The sequence below is a fragment of the Diadema antillarum genome, unplaced genomic scaffold (assembly GCF_040938485.1).
Source record: "Diadema antillarum isolate AM-2024a unplaced genomic scaffold, OU_Dant_1.0 seq00000675_RagTag, whole genome shotgun sequence".
Lineage (NCBI taxonomy): Eukaryota > Metazoa > Echinodermata > Echinoidea > Diadematoida > Diadematidae > Diadema > Diadema antillarum.
In genome coordinates, this window is record NW_027271581.1 from 448,133 (window position 1) to 469,127 (window position 20,995).

At 41.1% G+C, this 20,995-nt stretch overlaps 1 protein-coding gene across 1 annotated transcript in view; it reads right to left on the minus strand.

Annotated features, from left to right (window-relative positions):
* Positions 1-596: 596 nt before the first annotated feature.
* The window catches only part of LOC139736984 (uncharacterized), a 31,209-nt gene continuing 10,810 nt past the window's right edge, over positions 597-20,995 (minus strand). The window contains exons 6-18 of the mRNA XM_071647657.1: positions 20,796-20,888; positions 19,616-19,703; positions 18,589-18,644; positions 17,297-17,374; positions 16,226-16,285; positions 12,560-13,856; positions 11,268-12,406; positions 10,212-10,368; positions 8,385-8,509; positions 7,725-7,868; positions 6,474-6,593; positions 3,294-3,482; positions 597-1,175 (exon numbers count right to left, since the gene is read on the minus strand). Of these exons, the coding sequence (XP_071503758.1) occupies positions 597-1,175; positions 3,294-3,482; positions 6,474-6,593; positions 7,725-7,868; positions 8,385-8,509; positions 10,212-10,368; positions 11,268-12,406; positions 12,560-13,856; positions 16,226-16,285; positions 17,297-17,374; positions 18,589-18,644; positions 19,616-19,703; positions 20,796-20,888 (4,125 nt within the window). The remainder of the gene's footprint in view (positions 1,176-3,293; positions 3,483-6,473; positions 6,594-7,724; positions 7,869-8,384; positions 8,510-10,211; positions 10,369-11,267; positions 12,407-12,559; positions 13,857-16,225; positions 16,286-17,296; positions 17,375-18,588; positions 18,645-19,615; positions 19,704-20,795; positions 20,889-20,995) is intronic.

The following is a 20,995-nucleotide window of genomic DNA, read 5'->3' on the forward strand; positions in this document are numbered from 1 at the left end:
GAATTTTTTGGTTTTGTTTTGTACTTAGCCAATTTTTTGAGTTGTGTGATGCCGACTCTTTTGCGGGGGTGCTATGGCACAGTGGATAAGACTCAAGTTAGATTCAAGCCTTGAGCTTATGACCTTGGACAAGATTTTTTACCCACCAAGTTCCCCCTCAACCCAGCTGTATATTATGGGTATCTGGCAAAAGTGGGGTTATAATAATGGCAGGGACCTCTGGTACAACAGTGCCAACACTGAAGAGGCTACCCTGGATGAAGAAGACGCAATTATTATAATTATTATTGTACCAGCAACTTGCAAAGTCTTTGGCTAGCAAGAAAGACTTACGAATGCATCCAATTTGTCATCACTGCATATTGGACCAGTATGCCATGCGCAAACTGGATGGACGTTGTGCGGTTCTTAATGATTTTATCATCTACTGTTGAACTATGGCACTGCAACATGCAACTCTGTCGTTGAAAAAGGATGGCCACTCATCTGAAGTCTTTTGTCCTGGAAAGGCTACAACTCAACTTGCTTCTATGGACACACATTGGGTGACACTTGCAGACATCTCTCCCAGCAGGGTGGAACTGCCATGAACCTACCTACCGCCTACTCTGTGGCAGAGATGTGGCCACAACCTGTGGCAACACCCTAGCCGGTACCACTCCCTGTGCAACGGTGGCAACCTGTGCGACCCCGCCCGAGCTGTTGAGAACCACGGGTATGGCATTGGCCAGCTTCGGTGCCGGCGCTTGCTGCTGCTGCTGCACCACTTTTACGGTGCCGCCGCTTTGAACGTTGGTCACTGGCGCGTTGCCCAGGGTGATGACGTACTTGCCGCCAGGCTGCAGCCCCTGCGGCAGCGGCTGCGACAGCGCCTGCATGATGGAGGAAACTTCCCCCGGCTTGCTCGGGCACACCTGTACCGCGACCGTTGGTACCGCCCCGGGACGCTGTGCCGGGATGGTCTTCATGTTTGCAGCGACGCCCGGTGCAGCCACGTACTGAACAAAGGGCTGTGGCTTGGGCACAATGCTTGTCGGGATGCCCCCGCTGTACTGGACCAAACGGACAGGTTTCGGGCTGGAATTGATGGTCATAGCTTGGCCAGCAGTAACAACTTGAGTGGGCAGAATTACATTACCCTTCATCACTTGCCCAGAGGAAACTTGAATGGCAACCTGAAATAGATGAACAAGGTTTTCACAACATAAATTCAAACCTAGTTTATACATACATGTAGTTCATTCAGTTAACCCTATTCTAACTGGGCTATTTGAGACCAAGTTTTTACTCGGGGGGTCAATTTGACCCCCCTTTCAGATCTCGGCCGCCGATTGCGCGATCGCTGCAAAATTTTGCCTGAAGATAGAGCCGGATGTCAACTACAAGATTACATGGTCGTACAAAAGAAAAATATTGGGTTTCTATTTTTAGTAAATTAATTATGCAAATTTATGCATGAAATCATATTTTCATCTATAATTCCATTAAAATGACTGAAGGATCCCTAAATTTTTGTGTCAGAGTTCCTCAAGACAAATCAAACAATTTTCTTGTAAAAAAATAGCGAAATCAAAATTAATTTCTTTCGATTTTTATTGTTTTGTTAATTTCTTATGTATTTTATTGTTTTTTCGACCTTTTGTTTTCTATTGTTTTTTTGTCAAAATTTGTTGCAGGCACTTTTTCAAGCTTATCTACATTAGAATTGATTAATTTCAATGGTTTAAAGTTGAAATAATCTAATTCACATCAATTTTAACAAAAAAACACAATTTGAATTGAATTTGCAAACGATATCATGAATTTGAGCCGTTTTGGGGTTGATATGCATATGCAAAACATTACATAACTTCAGAACAGTGTACCCGGACGTCGCAAATTTGGTCTCAAAATGTGCGGGAGACTTCAATGAAAAAAGTCATGAAACGACGCGGCAAAATCTTTGCGTGTTGCGGAATCGTGGCGCGAAATGTCGAGGGGGGGTCAATTTGACCCCCCCAGTTGGAATAGGGTTAAATGGTGAACACAAATGATTTATCTGTACTCATACATGGTGTCCTACATTGTGTAGGTACATGTTGACATATTATGTTTTATTCAAAACTATGATTTTAAAGTGTATTGTACAGGAAATCTCCATTTCCAAGCCCCAGGCTTTTGTGTGACTTCATCTTTTGACTCACACATCTCTGCAAATATTTTGAATGTGATTTTATGAAAGGTATCAAATCGAATTGAAAAATAAAATGCAATAAAGGTCTGGATTGGTAAGGCAGGCAAGGAATCTAGTCACCATACCTTCCCTTCAATCATGATGTAATACTCAGTGATGCCAGCCGAAATGAAAGAGACGGCCTAAAATACACCTATGTGTACACGAAGCCACTTTGTACACGAACGAGCCTGAATTCTGGCTTTTGCCAGGAAACTGGCATCCCTGAACAAGGGCTGGGGGTGTTTCACAAAGCTGCTCATAAAGTTACGAACAACTTACGAGCAACTGGTGATCAGTTCTTGTGTTGAATTATGGAAATTCTGATATGAGTAGCACATCGGAACTGATCACCAGTCGCTCGTAGGTTGTTCGTAACTTTACAAACAGCTTTATGAAGCTGGGCCCTGGATTGGTATGGCACACGGATAGATGGACAAGCCCAAACCATGATGCTTCTAGCACCCCTCAGGACAAAAGCATAAAATATAGAAAAGAGTACCCGACAGGGTGGTACATAACTTTATTTTACCACTTGCCCAGTCGGGCAAGCAGATTTTCAAATTTGCTGCAAAACACTTGCCCGAACATTAATTTTACATGCCCAAAAAGAAAGTCTAATGCACAAGGAAATAATCTAGGAAATCATGTGTTAGTCAAGGGCTTAATAAAACACAATCATTTGAAAAAACAGCACACATTGATTTGCATGCTTAATCACAATGGAGTAACAAACTTGGTCAAATCAAATGTTGCCATTGCATGGCATTGGGGCTTCTTCAATTAAGTGTTTGAAAGTTGTTGAAATGAATTATAAAGTTTGTTGCATCACAAAATAACCATGGGCTTCTGCATGGTTGACTTTGTGGATTTGTTTGGGGGAATAAGTGAAAAAAAAAAATGATGGCTTCAAAACTTTTGCTTGCCAAATTTGGGCAATCATTTATTATCATTGTTAAAAAATACTAGCCCAAATTTGATTTTCACTTGCAATGGGCAAACGGGCAAGTGCTTCTGTAGCACCCTGCCCGACTTGGATCAGTCTAGTTCTAAGGCTAATTTCCCCCTCCCCCCTCCTTACCTTCTGGCTGCTCTGCTGGGGCTGAGTGAGGGCGGCCTTCAGCTTGGATGCCACCGTCTGCTTGCGAGCCCTGACCTTCGACTGTCCCTGCTGCTCGGCTTTGGAGACCGACGTCCGAGGACGGCCCAACTTGCTCTCCCGCACCTCTTGCTGCTTGGACCTCCTGTGGTCGACCATGGTCGGCAAATCCTGCAATTGCGGCCGTACATACAATTGAATGAGACTGGTCAGTTTCTGGTATAATTCTCAATCTTTGTGAGTCACAGTTATGGACTATTTGAACAGAACAAAGATGACCCTGCATCACAAGACCAACAAAAAGTCGCACCCCTTGATTTTATGTGAGGACTCAAGAAAGGTGAAATGGGTCAACCGAGTCAAATTCAAGTTTTACATATTTTCTAAAAGAGCTATCCTTCTCCTACTTTATTCTTTAATTTGGGATCATAACATCAATGGGAAAGAGTATTTTCAGCAGTTTTTCCACAACCCTTTTTTTTTGGGGGGGGGGGAGGGGGGAGAGTAGAATGATCAGGTGTGTCTTAGAGGCCCCTTTTTATTTCTTGAAATCCTTTGCACACTCTTCACTTTCAAGTCTAATAACTTTTGAAAGGATAACACTACTGCTTTGAAAGTTGGCAGTAATCATGGACAGAATGTGTTAATAGAACATGATCAATTTCAGCTTAATCTGATAATCCCTTCATAGTTGTTGCCCCAGAGGTTTACATCCTGTGTTTTGTCCCTTTCATTGCACAGCTAGCACGGCTTAGTAAAGATTAAGTGCTTGAATAGACCCTGTACTTCAGAGCCTCTTTTCTCACTTCACACTTTTCCAGAGTGTGTGCTTTCTTTCCAGTAATTAGACTTGTTAGGGGAGTCCATTTGAATTGATACATCATTTTAAAGCTTAAAGTCTGCTCTTTCAATATCTGCCCTTAACTAAAAATCCAGGTCTGGCAACTTTTTGTTGGTTTTGTGATGCAGGGTCACAAATACTCTACATAAAGAAAACAGCTCAGTAACACTGTTGGGAAAACTGTGACAGATGTGAAATGGACTTTGGGAAAGAGAGCATTCTGAATAATAAAGGTTGATAATGAATGCGAGTCGGCCGTAATCTGGCAGAACTCCCTAAGTCGATTTTGGTTGATTTTCAGATTTTGAGAGTTTTGTGTATTTTTTCTCATGCTCTATCAAGTGGGCCAAAAACATAAGTTGCGATTCGGTACAGAAAGTTATTTTAGAAAGACATAGTACTTTTGGCAAAATTCCTAAGGAGAGAGGGCGATTAATCTGGCAGAACTGCAAAAGGCGAGATACAAAATGAATTTTCCAATGTCAATCAGGCAGAACTGCGTAAGTCGGCTTACGACAATTCTTGGACCAAGGTGTTTCTGCATCCCGCACGGACATGGTATATCCTAACACGCGCGTGCGCTGCCTTGGTAGTGACGAACGCGCTGCGTGCTGTTTTGAAGTGAACCATGCAGCTGCAGTGTATCTCTAAGACACGTACACGTTACACGCTTAAGGTACGACGACAGTCACGCTAAAGCAGTGGATCCAAAAGCAATGACCCTCAACAACCCCCCCCCCCCCCCAACAACCCCAACTCTTGGGGGGAATTGCCACTTTCTTTCCCTTCGTAGATTGGCAGGCTTCAAAACAGGTCAATATGCGGTACACCTTACTATCAAGTTTTGTTACAAGCTAGGGTTTTATAAGCCTAGAGCATTTCTACATCTAACAAACGTTAAAATTTGCATATTGTCTGACATCACGCTCCAGTCAACTTTAGGCCTAGGGTCTACTTAGTACTGCAGCACTTGTCCATTGTTAGTGTACGTGAAATCAATGTAATGTGTGGTAGATCACGCGAACAACAATATCTGTAATCCATAGCTTCTCATTTTGTTTTTCATTGTAATAAGTGGTTAGTTGTCTTGGATCTATGAGACGGATCTCGAGAAGTTTAATGAATATCTAGGATACCGTCCATAACGATGGCATTTTCGATCCAATCCTAAAGACGTCAGATATTGGCCAACACTAACACTTTTACAAGTTTACTTTTTATACCGGTACCGGTACTCCCGGTAACGTTACGAGTTCTAACATACTACCATTATTTAACTTAGGCCGAATCGCCAGTTATTCTGTCTTTACTCAGTTTTCTAGATTTAATTGCGCATAAACAGTCTTTATTCAAGTCTTTTATATAAAGAATCTAGAATCTACAGGTTAACCATTTAGCCCTAGAAATAGATCTAAAAGATCTAGATATGTGATCTATACTTTATTTCTATTAAGTATTACTAGTTTCTATAGACATTAGGCAGGTTAGGCCTCACATTGTTGTTAGATCTACTATAACATTAGTACTAGATCCCAATAGACAGTCTAGCCCCTACCTAGATGTAGATCTAGAGTCTAGACTAAAAACGAATTTTCATTGATTTTTTTAGTCTGTTATAAATGATGCCCCAATACAGATGCAGGGATGCCAGTTAGAATGAAAGAGAAGGCCTGAAATACATCTACATGAAGCTCCTTTGTACACAAAAAAGCCTGAACTTTGAAAATGCCAGGGCCTGAATTCAGGCTTTTGCCTGAAAACTGGCATCCTTGTAGATGTCTGGATGTTATTAGACCTAACAGTAACACTAACGCCTTAGACGATCTAGTTTGAGAGTTCTAGTACGTTTTAGGCCTACGTAGAACACTATTCCAGTTTTCACCTCTCCACAACAAGAGGTCCGCTCATAGCAACCTCTGCGATGTTCATTCAAGCTCAGCGCCAGTGGTCTATGCCTAACCAATCAGTAACCACGGTGCCATGCACTGACGAATAAGATCACTCCCTCGTTGCTAGGGGCAGAGCCTATCTGTAGCACTAAATTCAAGTCTTCCAACATGGTACTGTTCTCTTAAAAGTCAGAAAATTATGGCCCAGAAAAATGCTAATTTCTTGCCTTTCCTTAGATCATTAGGCTTCGAAATTTCGGCAGATGATAGACAAAACATTAGACTACCTGGTATGTACATTAGGCAAACAACAGAAATTCAATGGTTTTGACTGATTTTGATGATCTGACTTCAAACTCAATTTTCTCGGCTCTGCCGTCAGCGACTTTCGGATCCTTTTGTTGTGGCGGGTTACATTTTTCGATGTCCTACCTCTGGATCAGGCTCATAGGTTGGGTCATCATCACTGTTGTCGAAGTCTCCATCTGAATCCACCATGTAATCCTTCTTTCTCTTCTTCTTCTTCTTCTTCCTCTTGTGAGGATCCCCTTCCTGCAAGAAGGGAGTATGAGACGCAAGGTGGAAGGATGAGGGAGAAGATGAAGAATAAAGGTAGGATGGGGTGAAGGAAGAAGAGGAACAAGATGAGGTGGAGGAAGAAGGAAAAGGAGAATTACAAGAGAAGGAAGACGGGTGCAATAAGAACAAGAAAAAGGAGAAGACAAAGAAACTAATTTGATGAAACAGAGCAATAATACAACATGATATTCACAGTGTTTACAAAAATAAAATGCATGCGAAAGTTCTTGTTTACACTATATGCATTGAGCGTTAGACTCTAGAGGCACCTTGCGAAAATTTCATGCCATAAAAAAGGCCGTCGGTTCCAATTCTCGAAATTTTCATGCCGCGAAAATATCATGTTTTCCAGCATTCTGAGACTGCAATGCAGGCATGCTTTGGGAAAACATTCTGTTTTTCAAATCCAATCTTTTTATACCGGGTAATTTTTTGTTATGCTGGACATGCAATGATCAGAGTTGTGGAGAAAATCCAAGGCTCTCCTGTGATGTAAATTTAATGACAAACTTATGATTATTTTTCTTTCAAATGACCAAGGGCTAATTTGTTAAACAGGCATGACTTTTGCACACAAAACAATGACAAAAACTTAAAATTTATGTGAAAATCCAATGGGGAACACCGCTTGGTATTCAATCACCGCACAATGCAAGCAACCTGTGAGAGGAACAGGATCGTGACTGAACCTTTCATTGTACTGTCAGTGGAATTTGATGATTTATTGATTGGTCTGTGCACTTGAGCAAAATGTGCAAACTTGGCACGCCGTCGACCGAGTCAGTCATGCGAATGTGGCACATAAAGAGTTTAGAGGAAGCCATCTACAAGACAATGCTGTGCTGAGTGCTGAATTTATTTCTACAAAATAAGTAAACAGCAGAAAACATGTAACGCACAATAGATGGAGAGAGAGTGGGCACTGCCCTACAATGCTAATTTTAGGACTGAAGTGCAACAATAAGGCGAACCTTGAGTTCAAACTCGGCAGCCAGTGGGTCTTTTGCAAACTTTGAAAAATTATTTTGGTTTCATCCTCAGAATGAGTGTCTCAACAGGAGATTAATTTACAGGTGTGAGAGCTATCAGAAGAGGGCGTCTTACCAGATCCATCATGAAGGGAAAGTGGCCGGTCTTCTGCTGGCACATCTTCTCATGCACAGGCCAGTGCTGCTCCTGGCAGCGGTAGTTGCAGTAGCTGGTGTTCCAGCAGCAGAAGTAGTTGGCCTCCAGGCCACAGGAAGCACACTGGGAGGACATTAAAAAAAACCCAAAGGGAGACACTAATTGGTGTCCGACCATTTCACACATGAAAAGTAATATCGTTCATTTGCCACGGCCATGGCCATGTTGAAGGTTATGGACCATATAAAAGGTTGGAAGAAACCTTAAACACAAACCTGCATCCGTATCGGCTAGTCTATTTATTTAGCCACTTTCACTGACAGATCTCATCCACTCAGTGAGACATTCATAGTTCCTTCTTGTGACACTCAAACTTGGAAAAAGTGCAATTTGTCATTGTTGTATTAAAAGTTTGATGTGCTCAGTCATGCATGACATTTGTCAACATAATTGGGTGCCAATGGAAAGAGGAAGAATTCTTCTTTCCTTACAACCAAAATTGTGCTCTCCATCACAGACAATCATGAAATACAGTGTAGCAGCCCTCCAAAGTTGGAAGCCCTTTTTTTTTTTTTTTTTGATACGTACTGTACATGGCGAATCTACAACAGGTGGCGGTCTAAACTGCAAGTGACTTACCCACTGAGTGGACTTGGCTTTCTTGACTGCATTTTGCTGGTTCCAGTCACACTCCTTCCTCACATTATTCAACTTCATATTCTTGTTGTATTCTGCCACCAGCGAGATCTCAGCTGCTGTAAGCCCTACACACAGGGGGAAAAACAACAACAAAAGAGTACTGACAAGAAAGAATGCAATACAGGATGAGCATTATTTAAGACACATCGGTTGATAGGGTGGTATGGTAAAAACAGATATGACATTGGTGCTTATCATCACAATGAACACAACCACGATGACATCCAAGAGATGCTGATGTTGACAATGATGACATGAAAGAAGAGTAGGAGGAGGAGGAGGAGGAGGAGGGGGGAGAGGAGGGGAGAAGGGCTAGGAGCAGGAGGAGGAGAATAAGGAGGGTGAAGAAGAGGAAGATTAGGGAAAGGAAAGGAGAGGAGGAGGAGGAGGTGCACATGGAGTAGCGCTGCACAATTTTCCATCGGCCTTGAGATGGCAAAACAATGTATCTACATCCAACCTCAATTCCAGTAAATCGAGCTTGACGTTTCGCAAACCTGCAGCTCTTTTTCTGTTTTCATTCAACACTTCATATCTTACCCTAGAAGGACCAACAGTATCAGTAATACAGTGCATGCAAATTGATTTCACAAGACCCTTTATTTTTAGAACAATTTGCATTTAATCCAAATATACGTATTTTTGCCGTTTCAACATAACCACGCTATCGCCACTGATATGGCAAAACAATGTTAAGTCTCGATCACTGGCACACATATAATGTATTGCAATGTCAATATGTGCGTGCTTCTGCAGCCGCGTGCAGCCTTTTACTGCGTTAACGTGTAGATGGCAAAACAACGTATCACATGTAGATACGTTGTTTTGCCAAGTCCATGATCGACGTGTGTTGAGCAGGGGCAAGCGTATCGCCGCTTACGTTGTTTTGCCAACAAAATTTGAACAATTCCCACTGGGAGGGAGCGTCACATCTTAGTAACGGAATGGGTTCTGATTTAAAGATTTGGTCAAGAGTTAGATTATACTAAAATAAGCTGAAATATGTGACTGAGTCAATTTTCATGAATTTTTGACATACATTGTTTTGCCATCTCAAGGCCGCCATAACAATGGTATACATGGTATACAAGACAGATTACAAGTTTCTATCAGGTGGTAATCAAAGCTATCAGGAATATAAGACAAGAGATATGAGCAAATAATGTACAGCAAAAGTAAATTTCAGCCCCATTAACTCTTTATGTGTCATGTTCGCACGTCCCACTCAGTCGACGGCGAGCCAACTTCGCATATTCCGCTCAAACACACTAATCCGCTTAAACCGATCGATAAATTGCCTAATCCCGCGGTACAATGATAGCTTTTCTCGCGCTTTTGTTCCTTTTACATACAGCTTGCATTCAATGTGGTGATTGACTATCAAGCGGCATTCCCAACTAAATTTTGCGTGTAAATTCTAAGTTTCTCTCACAGTTTCATGTGCAAAAGTCATGCCTTTACAGTAATGTAGCAACTGGTCACTAAAAAAAATGAATAGAAATAGATTTGTCATACAATTTACATCAAAGCAAAGCTTGGCATTCCTCTACAACTTTGCTCACTATTATGTCCAGCTTAACAGAAATTTGTAGATGTTAAATAGATTGGAAAAAACTTCGTGTGTCAGAATAACGTGGCACACAGGGGATTTCCACCATGACAAAGAAAGAGTTTAAAAAAAAAGAAGAAAAGGTAAACAAGTAGAGTATCTATGAATGCTGCTTCCTATATAACAGAGGGAGGAGGTAGCAGAAATGCAATACTCACTGTTGCAGTGCTGCATCTCCTCCATTTGCAGTTCCCGCTGTGCCTTCAACGCAATCACCTCCCTCTGGAGCTTCAGCACGAGTGACTTGAGGTCTCCACTGGCCGTTGACAACTTGTCTTCCAGCTCAGTGTAGGATCTCATGGCAGCTTCCACAATCTGGGACACATGTCATTTTAGAAATCATCTTGTCACTTTTCAATCACTACTGTTCTGCATTGCCAACACAGGAAAATATGATGCAAATACTTCAATGTATTGGAGAAAAAAATGTCTCAAGAATTTGCTGAGATTCTGTATGGATGTTACTTTTTTTAAATTACTTTTTCAGAATATCAGTATCAACTTAGTTTACAAATATGGTACCAACAGTACACATTTACAACAAACTTTCGGGAAGTATTATCTACAATGAGTAGTCTTGTCAAATTTTCTTTCAAGCGTATGCTACAGATTTTGCAACCTTGGCATTATTGCTAGGTGTTACTAAATTGATTGGTCCCACAAAATGTACTACATTGTACTTGGCTTTATCTGGCATGAAACTGTAACGTCTATGGCAATAATGAAACTACAGACCTTGTATACTTTGGTCTTTGCTCTTACCTACAGAAAAATCCAACAGTTTAGTTTTATTATGAGAATCTCTCAGTCGAAACTGCTATCAAAATTTTATCAAAGTATGGAAAAATATGATACATACATGTGGAAAGAAAATATTAAAGACACAAATAAACTCTGCCATGGCACAATTGTACAAATTTTCATACTCTGCTGATGGAGCTGTATAGTGCATGACACATCCAGCAGCTCCCAGGTTTTTTCTTCTATTTTTTTCACGTTTTTGGAGTATTAATGTTGATTGCCAACTCTTCTTTTTTTTTTTACATGCATTTCCACTCAAGAGAGACACCGGTGACATTTTAATAGAAACATGCAGCTCATATTCATTTCAATTTGGAAACATTGTTCAATGGGACCTTGTAAAATTCACTATGTATTTTCATGCTGTGCAAATGAAATGCAGAAATGTTCGGGAAAGTGTCGTCTCATCATACCTTATTCACAAGCTTTCCATTCTCCGGGTCGTTCTCTCCTGGCTTGGGCACACTGCTGACACCACTCTCAGCATCCTCTGAGGATTTCTGGTCTTTGTCGCTTCCATCGCTGCTCGGACGTGGTGCTGCACCTTCATCCTTGCACGAATCTCCCCTCAACACAGGGGGTGATCTACCATCAGCCTCCGCACTTATGTCATCCTTGCTCGCCACTTTGTCGGTCTCTACTTCCGGAGTTGGTCCTGCCACTCCAGTGTCCTGATTTGAGGCGCTCTGCTCAGCCGACACCCCCTCATCTTCCGTGGCACCTTCCTTTAAATCAGGTACATCGCTCTTTGGTTCACTGCTTGCAGAGTCTTGCGATTCAGTTTTTTCGCTGTCACCATGTTCCCCCCTTCCGTTCTTTTCCACGGTCTCTTCCACTTTTCCTTCATCAATGTGCAACTCTCCATCACTCGCACTATCGCCTCCATACATGCCGATGTCATTGTCCTCATCATCGCTGGCAACAACTGCATCCTCCTCCTTCTTCTCCGTGTCTCTATCAGAGACAGCATTGCCATCGGTAGAATCTTCTCCCGCATTTGATGCTGCTTCCTCCTGACTTGCCCTGCTTTCACTGGTTTCACTGTCTACTGGAGGTGTCTCAGCTGCTTGCGGAGTGGGAGGAATGTCACCCGTGCTTTCGCTCCGACTGTTTTCTTGGTCTTCTTCATTGAGGCCATCATCAACATCCATTGGTGTTTCTCTATCTGCTCCCTCCATATCCATGGCAACATCATCACACACCATTCCATCATCCTCTCCTGTGGTATCAGCCACCTGCTGCTCTCCACCAATTTGTTCTGCATCAGGTGGTATTGTTTCATCTCTGTCATCTGCAATATTTTCTCCATTTGATTCCTCGTCCAATAATTCACTGGTGTCAATAGTTCTCTCTGCTGCATGCTCTTCTGCTTCTCTCTCGACCTGAAGGGCGTCCTCTGCACCTTCCACTTCCGTTGTCGCATTAGGTGTGTTAGTCTCTGCAACATCTTCCGTACTTTCTACTTCCGCCGTCGCATTGGTTGCAGTAGTCTCTGCAACATCCTCCATTCCTTCCTCATCAGCCTCCTCTTCACTGTCCAGAGTCTCGTCCTCTGTGGAGTTTAGATCCTCCTCCTCCTCTTCCTCCTCCTCTTCATCTTCCTCCTCATCCTCTTCTTCTTCTTCTTCCTCCTCTTCCTCCTCCCCATCCTCCTCTTCATCATCGTCTTCATCTTCGTCATCCTCTGCCGGCTCGGAATCGATACCCAATGATGCCTTGCAGGTGTCGATGGTCTTGCTGAGGTTCTCGAGGAAGGCATCTTTCTTTGGCGTAGACTGTGCTGTCTTTGTTTGGGATGGAGGAGGGCTTGCAGGCAATTCGCAAGAATCCTCACATTTCTCAACGTCGTCATCACCGCTCGCAATCCCATCAGAGGAGGTACCACTGTCAACACCATTCTCTTTGCTTTCCCTTGCTTCAGCACTATTCTCTAGGGAAGGATCGTCTTTGTGAGGTGTCTGCAGAGCAGAAGCGCTGGATGCATCCTCGGAAACATCATTCTGGAGGCTTCCGAGACCCTCAGACGGGAGAGATTCATCTGTTTCTTTGCAGCTTTGGTCCGAGGCATCACCCTCTTCTAATGTATCTTCTTTTCCTCTCCCAAGTTCAACCTCATCCTGTGTTTCACCCCCTCCTCCATCGCCACCACCACCACCACCATCATCGTCATCATCATCACTTGATGACTTCTTCAGGACCTTGCCCTGATGATCCCCAGAGTCACTAACCTCAGACAATTTTCGTTTCCTGTCACTCTCAGATGAAGGTAAATTGTCCGCTTCCTCTTTAACTGGCACATCAACATCGTTCACAGATAGTCTATCAGTAGCTTCCATATTTCTGTCACCATCATCCTCAGTTATACCCTCTGCAACACGCCCATCAACTGAACTCCTTCCAGCTTCACTTTCATTTGAACTAGATCGGAAGCAGGTGCCCTTCATCTCAGTCTCTGCATTACTATCATCAGGTTCTGACTTGATGGGTGCCGTCTCATTCTCGCTGTTGTTTTCTTCCTGGAGACTACTGTCTTGGCTCGCTCCATCGGAGCCTTCGACGTCAATCTCCGCAGTTTCTTGTGCACCACCAGGGGTCTCGCTGCTCTTTGAAGACAACACCAACTGACCATCCGAACTCTTCTGTGTCGACCCCTCCTTCCCGTTCTCCACCACCTTTGACCTCATCATGGCGTATCGACTGGCCTCGGTCAGCCCCTTGACCTTCCCGTCGGGCATGACGGCCAGGGAGTTGGTGGTGTAGCGCCGGTTGGGGTCGTAGGGCGTCAGGTGGGCCGCCAGCTGGTAGGTGCCCAGCTTCTCCATCAGGTTCTGGATGTGGACCTTCACTTCCTTGAGGGCGTTGTTGAGGCCGTTCAGCCGCTTCTTGGAGGGCGGGAACGGGATCTGGTTGGAGTACAGGAAGCAGTTGTGAACGGGGATCATGGCGCGGTCGTGCTGGCCGAAGAAACGGGCCTCGACCAATCCATCTTTCTCCTTCATAGCCTACAGACATCAACCAAAAAGAGAAACACAAAAATCATTTATAAATACATCTGCAAAGAAATGGCCCTTGCGGCTGTTCTATGAGTCCAACAGTCCATCACATCTCATTACGACATGGAGCCGGCATGAAAATTCGGTGACACTTAAACATCTAGGTTTGAATTCACGAAGGTGGTTTGGATTTAGACCATGGTTTTAACTTGTACCATGGTCTGAAATAAGCGTGAATTAAGCGTACCTTTGACACATGCGTATCAACGCGAGTTTGTTACTGGACGTCTGTTGGCATATACTATCTGTCAGTTGTATTCATGCAGGAGAAAAGTGCATAAACCATGGTCTAAATCTAATCCATCTTTGTGAATTCGGACCCTAAAGTTTGGCAACAAATGATATGTATACACCATCCTGAATTTTCAAAAATATTCCTTATAATAATATAAAACATTTTGTAGAGTCAGGTCTTCTACAAGCAGAAGAGAGCACAGATTCATTCATACATGCTGCACATGAGGGCCTGCTTGAAATCATTTACTGACAAGTCAATATAGCTAGGTCACTTGGGGCAAACCAGGGAGGTAGTATTAACCCATATCGGGCCATCTACGGGATATTCCGTAGTTCGTCCAAACGCCGCAGGGGCCATATACGGAATATCCCGTTGTGAAAGAAATGACATATAAACGACGCCATTCCAAAGTTCTTTCACCTTCTAACCTTTGACAACATATCCCAGAATGCTTTGCTACACTGTCTGCGATAATTCAAGGATTTGTCAGTCGAACCCCAACAATATCGTAAAAATCATCGAAAAAAAAATGTGTGTTTACATGGAATAACGCGAATGACCACGAAGCATCAATGGGTGCTATCTACAGCTGTACAGAATGGTCGATTTTGGATTTTCTGCCGCAGTTTTTGAGTAGGTTTGGACACTTGCCGGTCAATGATTCCACTGTGATAATAGTCCCACATGTACATCCACATGTATGTACAACAATTGTATAATTCAGTCGGAACTGAAAAGCTGTAGAAGTGTATCATCGTGACGAGTTTCGCTTCAACAAACTATAGTATGCACACATTATACTATCGATTTCCCATGCACTCGCAATGGCTTCATCGTCATAAACATAAACATAAATCTGCAATCATTGTATCAATGGTCATTATACTTATATGTCCAGAAAGCTGACACTCTGATCATTTCATTTCTGGTACTGGATGTGTAAAATTACAACATTTGCTATTTTTAATCCATGAATGAAAGCAAACAAATGAATTGATTTCGTAATTTTTGGATGACTGTACTTCACTTCTGCTGAGTACTATGACTGCACTGTGAATCAAATGGCAGCATGTCATATACCATTTTAAAGGGAATTCTATCATCTTTCAAATGACATATAACTTGTCTATGTTTTGTTCATTGCTTGCTAATGAAGAGCGATTGTTTGGAGAGTTGTTTGCCTGTCGGCGTGTGTGCGCAAACGGTGCTGGGCCACTGCGGTATTTGTTTACACATGTGCGTTGGCCCGATTTGGGTTAATATATGTGACCCGCCACGACAAAAGGACCTGAAAGTCCCTAACGGATGAGCCGAGAAAATCAAGTTTGAAGTCAGATCATCAAAAGGTCTAAACCATCAAATTTCTGTTTTTGGCATGATGTTGTAGTCTAATGTTTCCTCTATCATCTACCGAAATTTTGAAGCTACCGATCAAAAGAGAGGCAAGAAAGTAGTGTTTTTCGGGGCCATGATTTTCCACTATCAATGGAACTGCAACGTGTCCAAAGATTTGGATTTAGCGCCACAGATAGACTCCGCCCCTAGCAACGAGGCAGTGATCTTATTGGTCAGTGCGTGGCATCCTGGTTATTGATTGGTTGTGCATAGACCGCAGGCACTAAGCTTTGATGAACACCGTGGAGGTTGCTATGAGCAGACTTTCTCATGTCAAGAGGTGGAAACTGTCTTACCTCCTCTTGATCATGATTGAAGCAGTTTTCTCAAAATGTTCATTTCCTAGACCACTCGACATGGTCTCATAAAATCATCAATACCGCCTCAACCAAGCACTTTTATGAGTTGTGTTACAATGTATATATCAAATTAAAGCAGAAGAGTAAGGAAATAATGCCATGTCATTTCAGAAAAACGACGTCCCTCGACTTTCAGATCCTTTTGTTGTAGCGGGTCATATTCAAGGGTTTGTGTGTGATGGATCATCCTACATACATGATCTGTAAATACATGTAGCTCTTCACACAGAAATGAAGTGGGATCGTTTTACTATAAGTTCAAAGTGCTGGCTGTTTTATCCATGCTACTTCAGACTTCATGCTGCCTGAAATCTTGTCTCTCTTACCTTTGCCGGCCAGAAGGGAAATCCCTGAAGTTTAGCCCAAATCAGAGTGTGGGGTTTAGTCTGCAGAAAACAAACACAATGTACAATGATGCATCAGATATGTATCCAATTCCTTTCATTTGCTGAAGTAAGATTTTCAAGCATACAGTAACATAAATCTTTGGCTACAAAATATAGTCACCATATGCAGCTGACGTTTGATATTTCAGTCGATAAAACAAGATGAAGAACAGGCATGGACTTCAGATATTCATGAGCTTGCGGGATCAAAAATGATACAATAAAGCTAAAAGGAGTTGTTCAAAAGAAGTAAACCATCACATTACAAAATGTGCAAATGTCTTAAAATGATGTGTGCTGTGCACTTTTGTACTGTGCACTTTTGTGCTGTGTTGATGCACACATCCCAGTGGCGGATCCAGAGGAGGGCGCAACCGGCGCACCCCCCCCCCCCCCACTTTATTTTTCATAAAAAACAAAAGGAATAAAAAGAAAAACAATGAAATGAAACCCGGAAGTGGCACCAGAAATATTAGTCACGCCCCCCCCCCCCTTTACAGAATTCCTGGATCCGCCCCTGCATCTCATTACTGTCAGACCAAGCATCAGTCAGAACTTGCTTTTAAAGGGCCAACATCTATAAACTTCATCAATTAAAATCATCATCATCGTTATCATGATGATTGTCTGCATTTTTTTTTCTCTCTCTCTCTTTAACTGATTCAACAAGCAGTATCAAGTGTGACCTAGCCAACTGCTAACAATTCACTTTTGCTGTGAATTCATGAACTATGAATTTAAGTACATCCTGTGAATAACTGATGATAAAAAAAGCCAGTGAAGTACATTTTAGTACCTGCTACCATAAACAATACACAGGTTGTTGTACAAATCAATGGAACTCCATGAAAACTGAAACAAAACAAAAGAACAACTGTGACTGAAGAATCCTTTTTGTTTTTCATAACCAAGATCTTAAAATACCACTATCATCATACGCAGGGTAGCCGAGGAATGGTAAAGTAAGGGTGTAAGAAACAATTAACTTGCACTTGGAAAGGCCAAACTTACACAGACTTCGGCGAACCAGTTCGTCCGTTTGTTGATGCTTGTGACATAGCAGTCAGGGCATGTTTCCACTTCGTTCATCTAGAGAAAAATGAAACATTTTACGGTGATTGCAGAATCGATTCTCAAAAGTTAACATTTACACGTTAAGATGTTTAGTATGAAAAATGTACTTTGAATTTTGTAAATGTTATTGTGCTTTGATCTAGAAATGAATAAATGAATGAACAGGCTATTTTCAAATTCCACCTTTCTTTTTGAAAGAAAAAAATATGTTTGTTCACAAATATCAATCTAAAATTGTGTTGGATTCAAGCAAAAAGCAACAATGTCAAGTGGCAAATGGTCAGTTTTGGCTTGAAAGTGAGAGTCCATATCATTATGTCTTGCAAACACAAGGTAAGCAGGTAAAACAAATGAGTCTCAGCAATGGCAATATCTATTGACTGTATCTCATTTGTTACTTTGTATTCATGCTTGGTCATATGCAGAGAGACAGAATTTGCACAACATAACCTTCTTTCTGAAAGACTGTACCTCAATGGCTAAATTTTCGTTGTATTTCCGCAATGTATTTTACCTATAGTTGACTAATTATTCTGGGTATTTGGGTACTGATTTTGTCCCTTTTCACACAACAGCTCATCACTGAAGATATGCAATGGAGGCAGAAAAGACATTTATCATATCCTTGAATCAGCATTACTGTATAAAAAGTGGATATGTTTGTGTGAGTAATTTTTTGCACTCAGCTGGGTAAGATGAGTTTCGCTTGTTTTTATTTCCATGGAATCATGACATCAACTACTGAAACATATGGTCTGCAAAAATATCTGCGTGCTTTTATCTTTGCTCTAGTTTCTAGTTGTGCTTTTTGCTCTAGTTTCTGGTTGCACCGAAATGCGCAAAAATTTCAACACCACAAAAATTTCCACTTCTAGAGTACTCTGCTCAAGATATCCATGATGTGCAGGCCGGGAAATACATGCATGGTAAGATTATATTAGTTCAATTAATTGACAAAAACTCGGTAACAAAAAATAACTCCGGAACATTACTACATCTCAAATGTCTGTCAAAATTGAAAAAAAAAAATCAAGAGCATGGTACTGTACTTTAACCTGATTATTTTTCTTTCAGGAACTGAAAAGTTATAAGCTTATAGCTGACGAGGTTTTCATGTTATGACTAAAAAGTACCTGTATTCATGATCAGGGTTAAAAATTTTGACCCTCATTAAATCTCAAGCTTTCTGGGAATATAAGTAAAGTTGATAATGATGAAACTTTCTTTACCTCATTTTGAAATGTCTTGTACAGTGCCTTGCCTGCATTGCCAACTCTTGATCCAGCTTGGGGGAAATAAAGATGAAATACATTCAACAATAAAGACAACTTGATATAGGGACTATAATGTCTTTGATTTCTCATTTCTCTTTACAGCAGCAAAGTTTTGTGTCCATACAGGTATCATTTCACTTGACTGCTTTGCACGCCACAATAGAGGTTTCAAAATGCATGGTAGGTAAGAACAGTCAGGGGGGTTTTGTTTTGTTTTTGTTTTGTTGTTGTTGTGTGTTGTTTTTTGGGGGTTTTTTTGTTTTTTTTTGAGGGGGGGGGGGCAAGATCAGGCAAATGACGCATATGGGTATATGGATTCGGGGAATTACAATCAGTTGTTTGCCCGTCACTGCTGGGGGCATTATAGCGATTTGGTTTTTAAGAGATTTACATGCTCCTGTTTGACAAAAAATTAAGGAGGTGAGAAGCAGTCACAGTGTCAAACTGTCACAACGAAACAACCATCATGACAGGTGAAAATAAGTTAATTCTGTATATATAATGACAAATATTTTGCAAGGCTTCATTTTTTGCGAATTTTGTGAGTGGGGCTCTATTTGCAAATTTTGTGAGTAAGGCGCTATTCGCAAATTTAAGAACACATCAAAATATTGACCCTGATCCTGACACGAATGCGACGTGGAAGGATACATGTACATTTCTCCATTCAGTGCTGCATCCATGATCGCAAATTCAACAACTCACAAAACTGTCAGGAAGTCCCGATTCACAAAAGATTAGACTCGCTAAATATATGGCATAATTATACAGTATTTAACTGAGGTCACTTCTGAGCAAGAGACCCTTATCATCCCCCACAAACACACACACATTTTAAAGACGAGATGTGATGTCCTTTAATAGCTATTAGGAGCCATTTTCTTCAGTTTTCCTATCTCTTTCTCTCATTCCTTTTCTCCCCCTCTCTACCTTTCTTTCATCCATCTATCTATCTATCAGTAAATAATAAAGAAACACTTACATCCAAAATACACGAGAGCATTATGATGGATCCAACCTATGCTCGCCATGAAAGCCTCCGTGGAGCCATAATATCGTTTCTGGATGTTCTGGGGGAAAGAGAAATATAGCAAATAAAGTATTATTCAATCATCAATGTGGCAATGCACAGGCATACTCACACAAACACACAAACACACAAACACACAAACACACACTTAAACACACACACTGAATGAATATAAAAGAATAAATCAATTAATCAACAAGTAAACAAATGAAAGAATGAATGTTAAACCCTGCCTACATTTTTGTTAAAATAAGGTTTGCTAATCTGAACATTATTTTGTGGCATTGTTCCAAAGGTCCTTTGTATTGAAGATTAGTTCATCCAAAAATGAAAAAAGAAAGGGCTTGTTATTCCGAAAGTTTGTTAATTAGAGAATGAAATAAGGTTCATTAATCAAGAAAAAAAAGAACAAAAGAAAACAGAAAGGTGCATACAAATGAACCTTCGGAATAACAAATCTTATTTCATTCTGGAATTTGGGAATAACAAACCGTTGGAATGCCACACCTATGAAATAATGAACAGGAACTACAAATGAAGAGTTTGTTCGCAAAAACCGATCACTCCATATTTGCCAAATGGAGATATTTGCCATTAAAGGTCAAGAAAAATAAAGAGAATTTAATTTAAAAAAAATTTGGCTTCTTTTGACCATAACTTCAAAAATGTACCTTTATATGTAGTGACCAATATATCATTTAAAAAGTATTATTTTGTACTTTATGACAGAGATCTTACTTCAAAATTTTCAAAAATGGACTTATCGGTTTTTGCGAACAAACTCTTCAAATGTAAAAGGAACATTGGCAATGACAACGAAAACCTAGGAAAACGGCTTTGCAGTATTCCAAGGGCCAAAAAGGCATATGTTTGGTGAAAAAACAGTATTCTTTCCTTTCCTGCAAGAGACATGTTTAGTAATACAATTTAGTAAAAATCAATCTTTTTTTCCATGAAATCTGCAGTATTTTGGCAAAATTAAACACAAAATACTGCATAAAGTCATTTGGCATCTCAGTAAATGATATCACTAGTGAGTACTAAGAAACAAGTTGGCTGGAATATATCTTTAAAAAAACAAACAAACAAACAAACAAACAAACAAACAAATCACAGATCCATTACACCATACCTTCTCAACCACAGAGAGATCCATGGGGATAAAGACATAGCGGCGATAGTCTGAATACTCTGATGTATCCACAGGCTTCAAGAACATAGACGACTGCAAATGACAGAAACGGGCAAAAAACACAGCAAATGCTGGTGAGTCAAATGTTTTATACAATCCAACAATGGATATGGTTTGGTCATTTTAATCCTGTTTTGGCA